Raw genomic sequence first — 17,077 nt, 5'->3', positions numbered from 1 at the left:
TACCAGAGGACACATGGGACGTGGTGGCTACAGACCTGGATCAAAAATGGATTTCAGGGGTCTGAAACTCCCGGTTTGCTTGCCAAAAACAGCCCACGGGCCAGTTAAAAAAATTGTTAGATTTCTGTGGTCCATTATCTATACTCATGTTACGTTATATAGCATTTGATGTACAGGTTATCATCTGTTTTGTTCTCTTGTTTCTTCCCTCTGTAGCGGATGGACCTGAGTGGCACCCTTCCAGGCCTCAAGCACTCCAACCCCTACAACAAGATGTGGAGCATGCATGGGCAGGATGATATGGCCATGTCCGGCCGGGTGTCTCCGAATTGGGACCGACCCCTGTCCGTGCCCCCCCCTGACCTGGAAGAGCTGCGGCCCCCTAGCCGAGAGAGCTTCGGTCCCGGGGTCCTCGAGCGGCCGGATCTCTTCACCACCCCCAGCCAAGGGGAGTGCATCACCATCCCCCGCCCCCAGGGGAGGAAAACCCCAGAGCCAGGTAAGGTCTTGGGTCCGCCACCAGTGCCCCAGCCCCGGACCAAGCCGGGGGTGGTGGGGGATGGTGGGACCACTACAGCAGGGGGGCAGGAGTTCCGGCAGGCCCTTGGGATGGGGGGTGACCTGATGCTGCAGCCCACCAAGATGGATTTCAATGATGGGGAGGATGTGGACCTGCTCAGCCTCCTGGACCCCCTGAACAACCCGGCCCAGACCACCACCACCCCAGCCTTGGCAGGGGAAGGAGCAGACTCCCGGTCCAGTGCCGAACCTCCGTCCTCCAGGCCTGTTCTCCCACCACGTCCCTACCCTCAGAGCCTGCCCCCCTTCCACCAACACATGCCCCTGAACCCCTTTACCCCGCCCCTCGGCTACTCCACCCACAGACACTACTCGCCCACCGTAGCGGGGAATCCCTTCGGCAGTGGTGCCTACGGGCCTCCCGCCTCCGCCTATTTCCACGCCTCCCCCCATGGTCACCCTCCTCACCCTCTTTCTACAATGCCGGGGCTCTACAGACTGTCCTCCCCCGTGGGGTCTAACCTCCCTCCTGGTATGGGATCCATGCGGTCTGCCTTCCCCAATCATGGCGGTCCTCCCCCCACCTCCTCAGGCAGCCACCATGCTCTCTCTAACCTGTTGGACTCCCCCTCGGCCCCCACCCCTAGCCTCGCCCCTAGGGTACTGCCAAAGCCTCCCAACACTGCAGAGGACTCCAACGAGACTCAGGATCCCTTTGGGGACCTTCTGGCCATGGCTAAGCCGGCCGCTGCACCACCTAAAAAGAAGGTAGAGGGCCTTCGGGGGAAGTGGGAGACTTTTGACTAACCCCCCTTTCCTTACTTTCCACGTGTGGGCGTTGTCTTATTCACCTCTTCCCTGCACCAGCTTATGCTGCTGACCAATGAGTAACAAAGTCTGTGTGTCAGGCGACCAATCAAGAGGCTGGGTTCCAAGCTGTCCCCTCCCCCGTCTCCCCCTCTGCTAAATGTCGGAGTTCAGACCTCACTCTTTCTCTCTCTCTCCCTCTCTCTCCCCCTCTCTCTATCTCTCTCTCTATGTCTGTTTCTCTCTCTCTCCTTTCTCTCGTCCTTCAGTCTGGAATGGGACTCTCAACCCGGCCTTGCTTCTTTCAGTACGCTGTATATGCCAACCATGCACAGCCCATGCTAGCGCGCTCTTGCACAGTATCCCTTGGTGTTAGCGGTGTGTGTTCAATGCCTTCACTTAGACGTTAGCTTAGCTCAAACTGGAAGGCGTGTGGCCTCTAAAACACATCTTGACTCTATCCTGGGACCCGGCACCAAAAGGCCATCATGTCTCAGAAACTGTCAGAGCCGTGTCTGTTGCTACGATGGTAATGCTAATCATTAGAGTAGCTAGTAGTTTGTGGATTTCCCAGCTTAGCGGTGTTATAGTCCGATCTGTGGCACATCACTAACATGCAGTCCGTCCACCCTCAATGTGTTCAGCGGCGTCATGTTTTTAGAGGAAACTCTCGAATGATACATGATTTTGTTTGCCTGGACTAACTAATGGACCGTTGTCATTGACTGAAGCAAATCCACCAGAACATTTTGGCTGAACGGGGTTGGTTGTGGACCTTGGTTTACATTATGCCGGTTACAGCAATCTTTCAGGTGAAACTTTTGCTAATTCATTTGTCAAACTTTAAGAAGCCATGATTGTAAATTCCTATGTTGTAGGAGAGGAATATAGAACAATCATGTTTGCTATTTAAACTCATCCCATGTATTCCCTTTTCCCCTTGTTGATTTTGGCCTTATTCTAAGTGTTATCATGTTTTCTGTGTCTGAGGACAGTGATTATCTACTACTGAGTCACTGGCTGCTTGCTCAGTGTGCTGCTACTATGTGTGCAAGAGTGAAAAGTATGTACCGACAAAATGGATACCGTTGTCGGTTGCGATTGCAATCGATTGCCAGTGCGCTTCCGTTTGGATCCGAAATGACTCAAATCAGGACCTAGACCAAGAACTAAGACGACACTAGTCTGTGACACTATAAGACATTTGTCCCGACAACTGCTACAAATAAACCCCCACCACCTTGTGGGTAATCACATTCATGGAGTCATAGGGGCTAACATTTGGGAGAACGCCTACATGCTAATGCTAAAGGCTAACGGTGTTGTGGAAGATACAGTAAGGCTGTGGAGCAAAAACATGTCAAATGATGTCTGTGGAAAATTTAATTGGAACACATCTTGGTCCTTGCTTTGTGTGTAGAGGGAACAAAATAGAATGTACAGTGTATGATTGATTAAAGAGAGATATCAAGTACTGTGTCGGCTAATACTAGAAACATTAAGTAAAGTTTCATCTTTTGGAACTCCTTCTCAGTTAGACAACGCTTTTCTCCTCTCTGGTCACAACAGCTTATGGAGAAAAGATTCCATTGAATCTGTGGGATACTTCACAAAACATGACTAATGAGTTAGCAAGAACTTCAGTGACATTTAAGTCTTTTTAGTCCATCCTGAAATGGTTTGCAAAATATTTCCCCCAGTTTTAGACGATGATTCACCTATACTGCAATATGCATTTATAATATGGACATTTTAAATGATTTCGTCAAAAAGGTTTGCAAAATAAAGCCAAAATACAGACTTTTCTCTGAAGCACGGTGTTAGTGACGTTGATTAGCTAGTCATACATTACTCAAGTTAGCGATAATTCATTCACAAGTGATTAGTAATAATTTGCTGTCAATATTTACCTGGCTATATCTAGGCATCCCTAAGTATTCATTGTGTTTATAAGAAACCTTGATTTTACCAGAGCCTACAATCATTAGTACTGCACTCACCCCTAGTATTCATTGAATAATAATAATAATAATACATGGGATTTATATATCGCTTTTCAAGGAACCCTATGGTTTGTATGCACCTTTCTTAGGGGCTGTGGTAACTTTTGATCGACAATACATTTGAAGTGTGGTTTAAGAATCCGAGCAATGCATTAAGTTAAATCTCACTCTCACACTTGGTCAAGACAGTAGCACAGTATTAATTGAATGAGTGAACATTCAGTGACAACAGTCTTTGCCTTACAGTCAAGGATATTCCATTATTTTTTAATCCATATCTACGTTGGGCAAAAGTCCTTGGTGTGTCTATTTATTGCTGATGTAGATGGTGTCCATACCTCCACATTCCCTCCCCTCCACCCCCCTCTCCACATCCCCTGTACCTCCCCTCCACATTCCCTCCCCTCCACCCCCCTCTCCACATCCCCTGTACCTCCCCTCCACATCCCCTCCCCTCCACCCCCCTCTCCACATCCCCTGTACCTCCCCTCCACATCCCCTTCCCTCCTCCTCCTCCTTCTTCACATCCCTTCCACTTCCCCCTCCACAACCCCTCCACACCCCTTCCACCTCCCCTCCACACCCCTTCCACCTCCCCCTCCACACCCCCTCCACATCCCTTCCACCTCCCCTCCACATCCCCTCAACAACCCCTCCACACCCCTTCCACCTCCTCCTCCACAACCCCTCCACATCCCTTCCACCTCCCCCTCCACACCCCATCCACCTCCCCCTCCACAACCCCTCCCCCCTGCCCTCCACAACCCCTCCCCCATCCACCTCCCCTTCCCTCCACATCCCCTCCACATCCTCTCCACATCCCCTTCCCTCCTCCTCCTTCTTCACATCCCCTCCACGTCCCCTCCACTCCACCTCCCCCTTCACATCCCCTCCCCTCCACAACCCCTCCCCATCCACCTCCCCTTCCCTCCATATCTCCTCCCCTCCACATCCCCTTCCCTCCTCCTCCTTCTTCACATCCCCTCCACATTCCCTCCACATCCCCTTCCCTCCTCCTTCTTCACATCCCCTCCACATCCCCCCCACATCCCCTTCCCGCCACCTCCACATCTCCCTCCACATCCCCTTCCCTATTCCTCCTTCACATCCCCTCCACATCCCCTTCCCTCCATCTCCCCATCCCCCTTCACATCCCCTTCCCTCCACCGCCACATCCCCCCACCTCCCCTTCACATCCCCTCCACATCCCCTTCCCTCCACCTCCACATCTCCTCCACCTCCCCCTTCACATCCCCTTCCCTCCACCTCCACATCCCCTTGCCTCCATCTCCACCTCCCCCTCCACATCCCCTCCACCTCCCCCTTCACATCCCCTCCACATCCCCTTCCCTCCACCTCCACATCCCCTTCCCTCGTCCCCCTTCACATCCCCTCCACATCCCCTCAACCTCCATCTCCAAACCACCTCCCCCTCCAGTTTCCTGTAGAAATGTGATGATCTTTTTTATACAATTGACCCTTTTTTTAAAGTTGGGATACAATTTTTGTTGTTGTTTCTTTTCCTCGTTTGTATATCTCTCACGATTATAAAGAACACAGTCACACAATCACTGCCTGGCTTCTTTTCATTCCCTTCTTTAGCTGGTAGTTGTACTGATTCTCTTATTTTCTAGCCATGTTTCTGTCTGTCACTCATTGGATCTGCAGTGTGATCTGCTTATTGACCACCCTATTCCCTGAAGTCAAAGACTGTAACTATTGCCTCTTCTGAAGACCCTTAGTAGTGTCTCTTGGACCTTGTGTGTTAATAAATTGGGTTCTAAGAAAGAACAATTGCTTTCTCATGATGTTTGTTTACAGTGTTTTTTTGGGGGCAGATTCTGTTGGCATGTTGACCATTTAGATTCATATCTTATGAGCGGCAACACCCAGATATAAAGGTAAGGTATTTCCCTTACAAATCGGAACCAACCTTTGTTCTGCAAAGCTAGGCTCAGCTGAACTAGGCTAATGCTAACTAACTCCAAAGCTAGGCTCAGCTGAACTAGGCTAATGCTAACTAACTCCAAAGCTAGGCTCAGCTGAACTAGGCTAATGCTAACTAATTCCAAAGCTAGGCTCAGCTGAACTAGGCTAATGCTAACTAACTCCAAAGCTAGGCTCAGCTGAACTAGGCTAATGCTAACTAACTCCAAAGCTAGGCTCAGCTGAACTAGGCTAATGCTAACTAACTCCAAAGCTCCTGTAAATTGAAGGGACACTCGAGCAACTGGAGATACAGTATCCATCGCCTTATAATTGAAAGGTGCTGACTCAGTTTTCAGTGTTTCTATTCTAACAATCTCCCACTAGTTGTTTTTTAACACATATTTACAGTTCAATAACAACAAGGTTGTGTTTGTGTAGAATCCTCTATACAGTGCGGTCTTTATTGCATATTTTGAACTCTTGCTTTTTTATGCAAAACCTTGTATGAACAGTATCAACATAAGAAATGTCCAGCGTCACTGAAAGTAGAATGTGAAAACAGTGCAAACTAATCCAGATATCGAACAACCCAGCAAAGAACTACATTCAAATCATTTCTGACATAATTTACAACAATAAGAGACAAACGTTTAGATTTTACTCAGTATATAAAAGAACTAGGATAAAAGTACCGCAGTGTTTTCTCAGTATATAGTTCATATTTGTATCACATTACTTTTCGCTAAAGATTTGATGGAACCCATTCCTCTTATTCATCAGTTGGGTCTTGCTGTGACTTGATGTTTGCATTAAGAAACAGTGAAGCACTTCACTTTTAAGGAAACATTTTTTGTACAATACAGTCAAAGTCCAAGTATGACAAAATGTTTGAGAATGTGACCAGAAGATAAAGGCTTAGTGACATTTTGCCTTACTTTCGTTGTTTCCAGTCACATACTTACAGTACCCCAGCTTTTGGTGAGAGTGACATCTTCAAATAAGGACAGGTGAATATACTGTACAGCGTCTCAGGCTTTAACACAGATATCTGCATCGTCAGTTTGTTTAAACGTCATAAAAAAATATTCTAAATCAGAAACTTCTATCCTGTTGTTTCATCACTAATCTCGCTGCTCAGAAACCCGATTGTTTTATCCTCCGTTTGGAAACGGAAGTGAGCATGCCGCGTTAAATCTAACACAAAATGAGTGGAAGAACATCCTTTGTGCACGTGAACGTGCTTAATTTCAACTTAAAATCAAACACGTTTGAACGACCAAAAATATACAAACTATAGCCTCTTCACACAAAAAGAAAATCAGTCATTCAAATTTGGGAAGGGGTAGGGATTGTGGAGTCCGACAGAGAGCGAGGTCTCACAAGGATGAATTTATTCTCCAAAATGCGTGCTCTACCAGTTCTAGAACTGTGTAACCTTGAGTGTGTAGTGGTGCCACAATTCCACATATTGTGACCGTGGAGGATAAATTTGTCTTATGAGCAGAGTTCCTGGGGGGGAAGAGACAGACATTATGTCTTCAACAGGCAGTACATTGGCGGGTAGATTCTTTGCTAGTGGTGACTAAAGTGGCTTTGTAAAGAAAACCAACCCGTTGATTACAGTTGCTTTTGGCCCAAAGACTGTTTAAACGGTGCAGAACCATTGAACTTTTAGTTGTAAAAGTTGTAAAATACTGAATCTCCCCTTTAAGATTGTTGCCCTACCTAGAGAACTGTTGCCCTACCAATAATTGCAAGGCTCTAGTAAGGGTGTGGGTAGGTGGTGCCCCCTGTTTATGTATTTCTTAAAAAAGAAAAGTCCATCCAGTCCATCTTTTCCCAATGCTCACTCCTAGAGCATATGCCTCCTCTCCGTCTGTGGGAGACAAGCGGTTGTCCTTTGGTCCTTGGGCTCCCCCAACCAGGATGCTCCAACTGTCAGTTCTCTACCAACCAACCCCCACTGCTCACCCCCAGTTCTCTACCAACCAACACCCACTGCTCACCCCCACTCCTCCAACTGTCAGTTCTCTACCAACCAACCCCCACTGCTCACCCCCAGTTCTCTACCAACCAACCCCCACTGCCCAGCCCCACTCCTCCAACTGTCAGTTCTCTACCAACCAACCCCCACTGCCCACCCCCACTCCTCCAACTGTCAGTTCTCTACCAACCAACCCCCACTGCTAACCCCCAGTTCTCTACCAACCAACACCCACTGCCCACCTCCACTCCTCCAACTGTCAGTTCTCTACCAACCAACCCCCACTGCTCACCCCCAGTTCTCTACCAACCAACCCCCACTGCCCACCCTCACTCCTCCAACTGTCAGTTCTCTACCAACCAACCCCCACTGCCCACCCCCACTCCCCCAACCAGGATGCTCCAACTGTCAGTTCTCTACCAACCAACCCCCACTGCCCACCCCCAGTTCTCTACCAACCAACCCCCACTGCCCACCCCCAGTTCTCTACCAACCAACCCCCTCTGCCTACCCCCAGTTCTCTACCAACCAACCCCCACTGCCCACCCCCAGTTCTCTACCAACCAACACCCACTGCTCACCCTCACTCCCCCAACTGTCAGTTCTCTACCAACCAACCCCCACTGCCCACCCCCAGTTCTCTACCAACCAACCCCCACTGCTCACCCTCACTCCCCCAACTGTCAGTTCTCTACCAACCAACCCCCACTGCCAACCCCCAGTTCTCTACCAACCAACCCCCACTGCTCACCCCCACTCCCCCAACTGTCAGTTCTCTACCAACCAACCCCCACTGCCCACCCCCAGTTCTCTACCAACCAACCCCTACTGCTCACCCCCACTCCCCCAACTGTCAGTTCTCTACCAACCAGCTCCGACTGCCAACCCTCACTCCGTTAACCTCCACTCCCTCCCCAAGATCCTCAAAACCACTCACACATTAGATCAGTCAAACAAAACACAATTACACGGCACCACTGGGTCAGTAACAAGTCCATCTGTCCAGCAGGGGGCAGCAGATCATCTCTTCTCCTCTTGTATCTCCTTCCAGCCAGCTAGACTGACTATACAGAGTCTTATTGTCTCAAGTGAGTCTCGCGCACCTGCCAGCAGTGCGGTGCTCTCAGATCTGCTTTTGCAGCTTTTTGTGTTACGCTGCCTAGCAACATATTCCGAGCCCAGTTCTCGGATCAGCTTTTATGACCCGATCAGATGAGCCGCTCCTCGGGGGGAACCTTAAGCATGCTGTCCATCTCCAGACGCGCCCCGGCCACCTCCTGAGTGCTGGGGCTGTAGGCGCCCTCTGACTGGCGTTTCTTGCGGGCAGTGAGCACCATGAAGGTGATGCCGATGACAGCCAGCAGGACACAGAGGCACACCAGGGGGATGGCTATCACGAGCCACGGCACCCTCTCTTTCTGGGGCTGTTTCTGCAAGGCGGGAAAACAATCAAGGAACCAAGGGAGAAACGTCAGTGATGAGTAAATGACTATGGCTAATTCTAAAATGACCTAATGCAAAACATTTTTATTACACGTCATAATAATTTTCATGAATAAACCATTATAAATAATTTAATCTTTATAAATACCATAAAACATTTATAAATGTTATTAAGGTTCATGCGTTGTAAAGATTAAATACTTATAAATGCTTATTAATGTTTACTAATCATGAAATAATTTATTATAGATGATGAGTGCAAAATTACTTCGAAGAGAAGGAGCAGGAGAATGAAGAAGTCAAGAGTTCTTACACTTGTATCGCAGAACAGACCGCTGTAGCCAGGCAGGCAAACACACCAGAACCTGTTGACTCGATCGATACACGAGCCACCATTCTGACAGGGGTTCGACTCACACTCATCTATCTCCGTTTCACACCTGAGGAGAATAACACAATAAGGATATTTAAAGTCTAGACCACAGCAAGCATCATGTGAGATTTACAATACCAGTCAAAAGTTTGGACACACCAACTCATTCAAGGTTTTTTTTTTTTTTACTATTTTCTACATTGTAGAATAATAGTGAAGACATCAAAACTATGAAATAACACATATGGAATCACGTAGTAACCAAAAAAGTGTTAAACAAATCAAAATATATTTTATATTTGAGATTCTTCAAAGTAGCCACCCTTTGCCTTGACAGCTTTGCACACTCTTGGCATTCTCTCAACCAGCTTCACCTGGAAAGCTTTTTCAACAGTCTTGAAGGAGTTCCCACATACGTTGAGCACTTGTTGACTACTTTTCCTTCACTCTGCGGTCCAACTCATCCCAAACCATCTCAATTGGGTTGAGGTCAGTTGATTGTGGAGGCCAGGTCATCTGATGCAGCACTCCATCACTCTCCTTCTTGGTCAAATAGGCCTTACACCACCTGGAGGTGTGTTGAGTCATTGTCCTGTTGAAAAACAAGTGATAGTCCCACTAAGCGCAAACTAGATGGGATGGCATATTGCTGCAGAATGCTGCGGTAGCCATGCTGGTTAAGTGTGCTTTGAAGTCTAAATAAATCAGTGACAATGTCACCAGCAAAGCACCCCCACACCATCACACCTCCTCCTCCATGCTTCACGGTGGGAACCACACATGCAGAGATCATCTGTTCACCTACTCTGTGTCTCACAAAGACATGGTGGTTGGAACCAAAAATCTCACATTTGGACTCATCAGACCAAAGGACAGATTTCCACCGGTCTAATGTCCATTGCTCGTGTTTCTTGGTCCAAGCAAGTCTCTTCTTCTTACTGGTGTCCTTTAGTAGTGGTTTCTTTTGCAGCAATTTGACCATGAAGGCCTGATTCACGCAGTCTCCTCTGAACAGTTAATGTTGAGATGTGTCTGTTACTTGAACTCTGTGAAGCATTTATTTGGGGTGCAATCTGAGTTGCAGTTAACTCTAATGAACCTATCTTCTGCAGCAGAGGTAACTGTGGATCTGTCTTTCCTGTGGCGGTCATGAGAGCCAGTTTCATCATAGCGCTTGATGGTTTTTGCGACTGCACTTGAAGAAACTTGAAATGTTCCGGATCAAAATACTGATGGACTGTCGTTTCTCTTTGCTTATTTGAGCTGTTCTTGCCATAATATGGATTTGGTCTTTTACCAAATAGGGTTATATTCTGTATACCACACCTACCTTGTCTCAACACAACTGATTGGCTCAAACGCATGAAGAAGGAAAGAAATTCCACAAATTAACTTTTAAATGCATTCCAGGTGACTACCTCATGAAGCTGGTTGAAAGAATGCCAAGAGTGTACAAAGCTGTCATTAAGGGAAAGAGTGGCTACTTTGAAGAATCTTAAATGTAAAATATATTTTGATTTGACAGGCTCAAAATGGCCAGAAACAAAGAACTTTGTTCTGTAACTCGTCAGTCTATTCAAGTTCTGAGAAATTAAGGCTATTCCATGCGAGAAATTGCCAAGAAACTGAAGATCCCGTACAACGCTGTGTACTACTCCCTTCACAGAACAGCGCAAACTGGCCCTAACCAGAATAGACAGAGGAGTGGGAGGCCCCGGTGCACAACTGAGCTGTTCTGTGAAGGGAGTAGAACACAGCGTTGTATGAGATCTTCAGTTTCTTGGCAATTTCTCGCATTAAATAGCCTTAATTTCTCAGAACAAGAATAGACTGATGAGTTTCAGTTTCTGGCCATTTTGAACCTGTAATCGAACCCACAAATGCTGATGCTCCAGATACTCAACTAGTCTAAAGAAGGCCAGTTTTATTGCTTCTTTAATCTCCACAACAGTTTTCAGCTGCGCTAACATAATTGCAAAAGGGTTTCTAATGATCAATTAGCCTTTTAAAATGATGAACTTGGATTAGCTAACACAACGTGCCATTGGAACACAGGAGTGATGGTTGCTGATAATGGACCTCTGTACGCCTATGTAGATATTCCATAAATAATCTGCCATTTCCAGCTACAATAGTCATTTACAACATTTGTTTGAGTCATTAACAATGTCTACACTGTATTTCTGATCAGTTTGATGTTATTTGAATGGACAAAAATGTGCTTTTCTTTCAAAAACAAGGACATTTCTAAGTGACCCCAAACTTTTGAACGGTGGTGTATATATTCTGGTATCCATCCCTATCATCCCAAGCAGTTTTGTTAACCTCTCTAGGGTATGTGGGACGAAATCGTCCCACCTACTCAACAGCCAGTGGAATCCCGTGGCGCGATATTCAAATACCTTAGAAATGCAATTACTTCAATTTCTCAAACATATGACTATTTTACACCATTTTAAAGACAATACTCTCGTTAACCTGTTAGGGCTAGGGGGCAGTATTGACACGGCCGGATAAAAAAACGTACCCGATATAATCTGGTTACTACTCCTGCCCAGTAACTAGAATATGCATATAATTATTGCCTTTGGATAGAAAACACCCCAAAGTTTCTAAAACTGTTTGAATGGTGTCTGTGAGTATAACAGAACTCATATGGCAGGCCAAAACCTGAGAAGATTCCATGCAGGAAGTGGCCTGTCTGACAAGTTGTGTTTCATCTTGGCTCTTTTTATTGAAGACTGAGGATCTTTGCTATAACGTGACACTTCCTACGGCTCCCATAGGCTCTCAGAGCCCGGGAAAAAGCTGAACGATATCGAGGCAGCCTCTGGCTGAAACACATTATCGCTTTTGGCAAGTGGCCGATCAGAGTACTATGGGCTTAGGCGGGTGCCCGAGTCGACCCCATGCTTTATTTTCTTTCGTCTGTTTACCTAAACGCAGATTCCCGGTCGGAATATTATCGCTTTTTTATGAGAAAAATGGCATAAAAATGTATTTTAAACAGCGGTTGACATGCTTCGAAGTACGGTAATGGAATATTTAGAATTTTTTTGTCACGATTGCGCCATGCTCGTCACCCTTATTTACCCTTTCGGATAGTGTCTTGAGCATACGAACAAAACGCCGCTATTTGGATATAACGATGGATTATTTGGGACCAAACCAACATTTGTTATTGAAGTAGAAGTCCTGGGAGTGCATTCTGACGAAGACAGCAAAGGTAATAACATTTTTCTTGTAGTAAATCTGACTTTGGTGAGTGCTAAACTTGCCGGGTGTCTAAATAGCTAGCCCTGTGATGCCGGGCTATCTACTGAGAATATTGCAAAATGTGCTTTCACCGAAAAGCTATTTTAAAATCAGACATATCGAGTGCATAGAGGAGTTCTGTATCTATAATTCTTAAAATAATTGTTATGCTTTTTGTGAACGTTTATCGTGAGTAATTTAGTAAATTCACCGGCAGTGTTCGGTGGGAATGCTAGTCACATGCTAATGTAAAAAGCTGTTTTTTGATATAAATATGAACTTCATTGAACAAAACATGCATGTATTGTATAACATAATGTCCTAGGGTTGTCATCTGATGATCAAAGGTTAGTGCTACATTTAGCTGTGGTTTGGGTTTATGTGACATTATATGCTAGCTTGAAAAATGGGTGTCTGATTATTTCTGGCTGGGTACTCTGCTGACATAATCTAATGTTTTGCTTTCGTTGTAAAGCCTTTTTGAATTCGGACAGTGTGGTTAGATTAACGAGAGTCTTGTCTTTAAAATGGTGTAAAATAGTCATATGTTTGAGAAATTGAAGTAATAGCATTTCTAAGGTATTTGAATAACGCGCCACAGGATTCCACTGGCTGTTACGTAGGTGGGACGATTTGGTGCCACCTACCCTAGAGAGGTTAATCTAACCACACTGTCCGATTTAAAAAAGGCTTTACAACGAAAGCAAAACATTAGATTATGTCAGCAGAGTACCCAGCCAGAAATAATCAGACACCCATTTTTCAAGCTAGCATATAATGTCACATAAACCCAAACCACAGCTAAATGCAGCACTAACCTTTGATGATCTTCATCAGATGACACTCCTAGGACATTGTTATACAATACATGCATGTTTTGTTCAATCAAGTTCATATTTATATCAAAAACCAGCTTTTCACATTAGCATGTGACGTTCAGAACTAGCATACCCACCGCAAACTTCCGGTGAATTTACTAAATTACTCACGATAAACGTTCACAAAAAACATAATTATTTTAAGAATTATAGATACAGAACTCCTTTATGCAATCGCTATGTCCGATTTTAAAATAGCTTTTCGGCAAAAGCACATTTTGCAATATTCTGAGTAGATAGCTCGCCATCACGGGCTAGCTATTTTGACACCCACCAAGTTTGGCACTCACCAAACTCAGATTTACTATAAGAAAAATTGGATTACCTTTGCTGTTCTTCGTCAGAATGCACTCCCAGGACTTCTACTTCAATAACAAATGTTGGTTTGGTTCAAAATAATCCATAGTTATGTTCAAATATCCTCTGTTTTGTTCGTGCGTTCAAGACACTATCCGAAGGGTAACGAAGGGTGACGCGCCGGCGCGTATCGTGACAAAAAAATTCTAAATATTCCATTACCGTACTTCGAAGCATGTCAACCGCTGTTTAAAATCAATTTTTATGCGATTTTTCTCATAAAAAAGCGATAATATTCCGACCGGGAAACCCTGTTTTCGTTCAAAGACTAAAAATCTAAAATGGACTCTTCTCGTGCACGCTCGCGCCAGTCTCATTGTTCTCTGATCGACCACTTACCAAATGCGCTACTGTTTTTCAGCAATGCGCTGCAAAGTCATCATTCAACGTTCTGCCGCCTTCTGAGAGCCTATGGGAGCCGTAGGAAGTGTCACGTTACAGCAGAGATCCTCAGTTTTCAATAAAGAGAGTGTAGAAGGCCAAGAAATGGTCAGAGAGGGCACTTCCTGTAAGGAATCTTCTCAGGTTTTTGCCTGCCATATGAGTTCTGTTATACTCACAGACACCATTCAAACCGTTTTAGAAACTTTAGGGTGTTTTCTATCCAAATCAAACAATTATATGCATATTCTAGTTTCTGGGCAGTAGTAATAACCAGATTAAATCGGGTACGTTTTTTTATCCGGCCGTGCAAATACTGCCCCCTACCCTAGAGAGGTTAACAGCTGTATTATTTTGTGCATGTCAACCATTTTTGTCCCACACTATTGAAAGGAGTTTGGGAACTTACCTCTCCCCTGCAAAACCGGGCACACAGGTACAGTTGGCCCCCCACAGTCCGTCATGGCAGATCCCGTTTTCACACTGAACATCCTCTTCGCATGTCAGTGGAGGATAAATCCATCTGTGGGTGATGTACAGAATTACACCTTCACAATGGCGACACAAAGCCTGTTTTATCTTGAAAACTATCCAATGTCCATAAATAGGTGTAAGGGTGTAGGGTTCCAGTTCATCAAAAGTATATAATCATGCAACTTATATTTAAAATATCCCTTTGTCACTTTAATATATTTCCATAAGGTATTCAGTATTTGATCTGATAGGTTGAGAAACTCAATATAAAACTTGTGTTAAACACATATGTGCTAGCTAGATAAAAATAATCTGAGAATCTGTTGTTCCACATGACAATGATCCCTGTCACTTACTGTGACACTAATTGGTTGGTGTAAACAGAAAGTCTACTCACTGGCAGAGTGGGCCGGTGAAGTCGTCTGTGCACTCGCAGGTGTAGCTGTTCACCCGGTCCATGCAGGAGCCCCCGTTCTCACAGCCATGTTCCTCACACTCATTCAGGTCCTCATCGCAAGAAACGCCCCCATACCCCGGGTTGCACACGCACTCGAAACCTGCCAACTCATCCATGCAGGTGCCGTGGACGCAGGGCCCAGACGCGCACTCGTCCGTGTCCACCTCGCAATTTTCTCCCTCCCAACCTGGCTTGCAAACACAGTCAAACTTGTTAAAGAGATCCTTGCACATGGCGCCGTTCTGACAGGGGTCAGAATGGCATACGTCCGCACTCGTACAGCCCATATGAATGTCCTCGTCGCTCGTTCTGTGGAAGTGGGCAGGCTGTGGCGGGTGTAGGTCATCCACAAATGGTAGATAGACCCCGCTGACCCTTACGGCGCCCAGGCAGCCTGTGAAGCTCTCGGCGATAGCAACCTCCGCCCCTTCCTCGTTGAGGAAGTGCAGGGCACCTGCCTCCTCTGGGGTGCTGCTGGCGTCAGTGATGCCATCCACGGTGATGACCCAGTGTGACGCCTCGCTATCCGGGTCAGCCATGGAAATGCTCACCCGGTGCCAACCGCCGTCGGCCACGTGTCGCACGCCGGAGAAGGTCAGCACCTCCACACTGTTGCCACCGTGGATCTCGACATGGATAGAGGAGTCCAGCAGTCCCACCAGTAGGAGCTCGGCCCCGTGGGAGGCACGGAGCAGCACGGCTTTCTCTGAGCGGGTACGGAGCTCCAGGTACACGTGGGTCAGAGGCGAGCCCAAGGAACCCTCTGCACTGTACTGCACCGGATTGTTCTCGAAGGTAGCGTTGGCCACACCTGAGGGTCAAGAAGTGCGTAAGACTTCAGATGAAAACACCACCTTTTTGTTTTATTAAAGCTATCTAGTATGCATTTTGTGTGTGGGAGATTTTTCTCATTCATGCAATGACAGCTATACACTAAAGTAAATTAAAATAGCAACGCTTTTGAAAGAAAGAGATGGTGAAGAAACTCTTAAGTAGTTTTGCAAGACTTGAGTGATTTTATTCAAGCTGAGAATTAGTTTAATATTTCCTCACACTCATATCCATCGGTCAGGTCCACACAATGTCCACCATTGACACACGGGTCGCTGACACACCACACACGCGTCTCACAGGTCTTCCCAGTGAAAGCCACAGGACAAGAACATGCAAAGCCGTTCCAGGTGATGGTGCAGTCTCCTCCGTTCTGGCATGGCTCCGGCTTCAGAACAAAAGAACATTCAGTGAACATTTAAACAACATTTAGTCAATTTTAGTCCAGTCACAAGTCACTGAGTTGTCCTCATTCATTACTGACAATGTCCTTCTATTTCAAGTTAATCTGAATTTTGATACAGTTGACATGTCACATTTACATCCTACCCCTCATGTCTGTAGTACTTCCCTCTGTTGATCAAATCAAATTGTTTTTGTCACGTGCAGAGTACAACAGGTATACCTTACTGTGAAATGCTTACTTACAAGCCCTTAACCAACAGTGCAGTTCAATAAATAATAGTCATGTGTCAGTTGTCTCATACCACGGCACGCTTCCGGTTAATACAATATTATTACACGTTATTACAATAGGGGTCCTGGTATGAGTGTAGTCAGTCCTACCTGGCAGGTGTTGTCGCTAATACAGCCCGGCTCTACATTCTCAGCATCGGCGGGGAAGTAGACCTCTCCCTCTGAGTTATTTAGCGTGCTGTTCCATGCATCCACGTCCAGATGCGCTCCGTCCAGGCGCAGGTCCTGCAGGCAGCCCTTGAAGTGTCCCCCCCAGGCCTCAGAGTTTTCCCCCTCCCTGGGGAGACCCCCTACGTAGGCCAGGTCCCCACTGTGCACCTCCACCTCGGGAACCTCACCTATTCCGTAGCGCAGGCCGGCGTGCTGGAAGAACACCCGTCCATACTGGACCTCGACGTGTACAAGTTGCTTCTTGCCGGTGGTCACGACGACGGGTGCCGTCAGTGGGTGGCTTTCGGGGACGGAGCTGACCAGGACTCTCCCCATGCCCAGGTAAACATTAAAGTAGGCCTCGCCCTCTTCTCCGTCCTCTCCGGGTCGCCTCAGCTGGAAGAGCAGGCCGTCGGGCTTCAGAGACCGCAGGAAGAAGGAGACGCTGAAGTTGGCACCGTGATCAGTGCCAATGTCATAGGCACTGTAGCTCACAGTTTCCTCATGGCTGTATGTCCAGGAGGGGAACTCTATCAGAAC

General features: G+C 46.5%; 3 protein-coding genes across 7 annotated transcripts in view; 2 read left to right on the top strand and 1 right to left on the bottom strand.

Annotated features, from left to right (window-relative positions):
• dennd1a (DENN/MADD domain containing 1A) overlaps positions 1–3,131 on the top strand; it is a 146,409-nt gene extending 143,278 nt beyond the window's left edge. For all 5 annotated transcript variants that reach the window (XM_014143465.2, XM_014143472.2, XM_014143479.2 and 2 more), the window contains one exon: positions 217–3,131. In XM_014143465.2, the coding sequence (XP_013998940.1) occupies positions 217–1,326 (1,110 nt within the window). In that variant the 3' untranslated portion in view covers positions 1,327–3,131. The remainder of the gene's footprint in view (positions 1–216) is intronic.
• Positions 3,132–7,119: 3,988 nt separating this feature from the next.
• LOC123729115 (extensin-like) lies at positions 7,120–8,142 on the top strand. The gene has a single exon (XM_045702897.1). The coding sequence runs from the start codon at positions 7,120–7,122 to the stop codon at positions 8,140–8,142; it is 1,023 nt and encodes a 340-aa protein (XP_045558853.1).
• The window catches only part of crb2a (crumbs cell polarity complex component 2a), a 37,071-nt gene continuing 28,069 nt past the window's right edge, over positions 8,076–17,077 (bottom strand). The window contains exons 8-13 of the mRNA XM_014143448.2: positions 16,478–17,067; positions 15,914–16,079; positions 14,801–15,671; positions 14,339–14,452; positions 8,999–9,125; positions 8,076–8,672 (exon numbers count right to left, since the gene is read on the bottom strand). Of these exons, the coding sequence (XP_013998923.2) occupies positions 8,451–8,672; positions 8,999–9,125; positions 14,339–14,452; positions 14,801–15,671; positions 15,914–16,079; positions 16,478–17,067 (2,090 nt within the window). The 3' untranslated portion in view covers positions 8,076–8,450. The remainder of the gene's footprint in view (positions 8,673–8,998; positions 9,126–14,338; positions 14,453–14,800; positions 15,672–15,913; positions 16,080–16,477; positions 17,068–17,077) is intronic.

Source organism: Salmo salar, chromosome ssa01 (genome assembly GCF_905237065.1).
Source record: "Salmo salar chromosome ssa01, Ssal_v3.1, whole genome shotgun sequence".
Classification (NCBI taxonomy): domain Eukaryota; kingdom Metazoa; phylum Chordata; class Actinopteri; order Salmoniformes; family Salmonidae; genus Salmo; species Salmo salar.
This window is presented reverse-complemented; position numbering and strand designations above follow the sequence as displayed.

What these genes read in the sequence shown, in the direction of transcription:
- LOC123729115 (XM_045702897.1), top strand. Translation starts at nt 7,120, where the DNA reads ATGCCTCCTCTCCGTCTGTGGGAGACAAGCGGTTGTCCTTTGGTCCTT.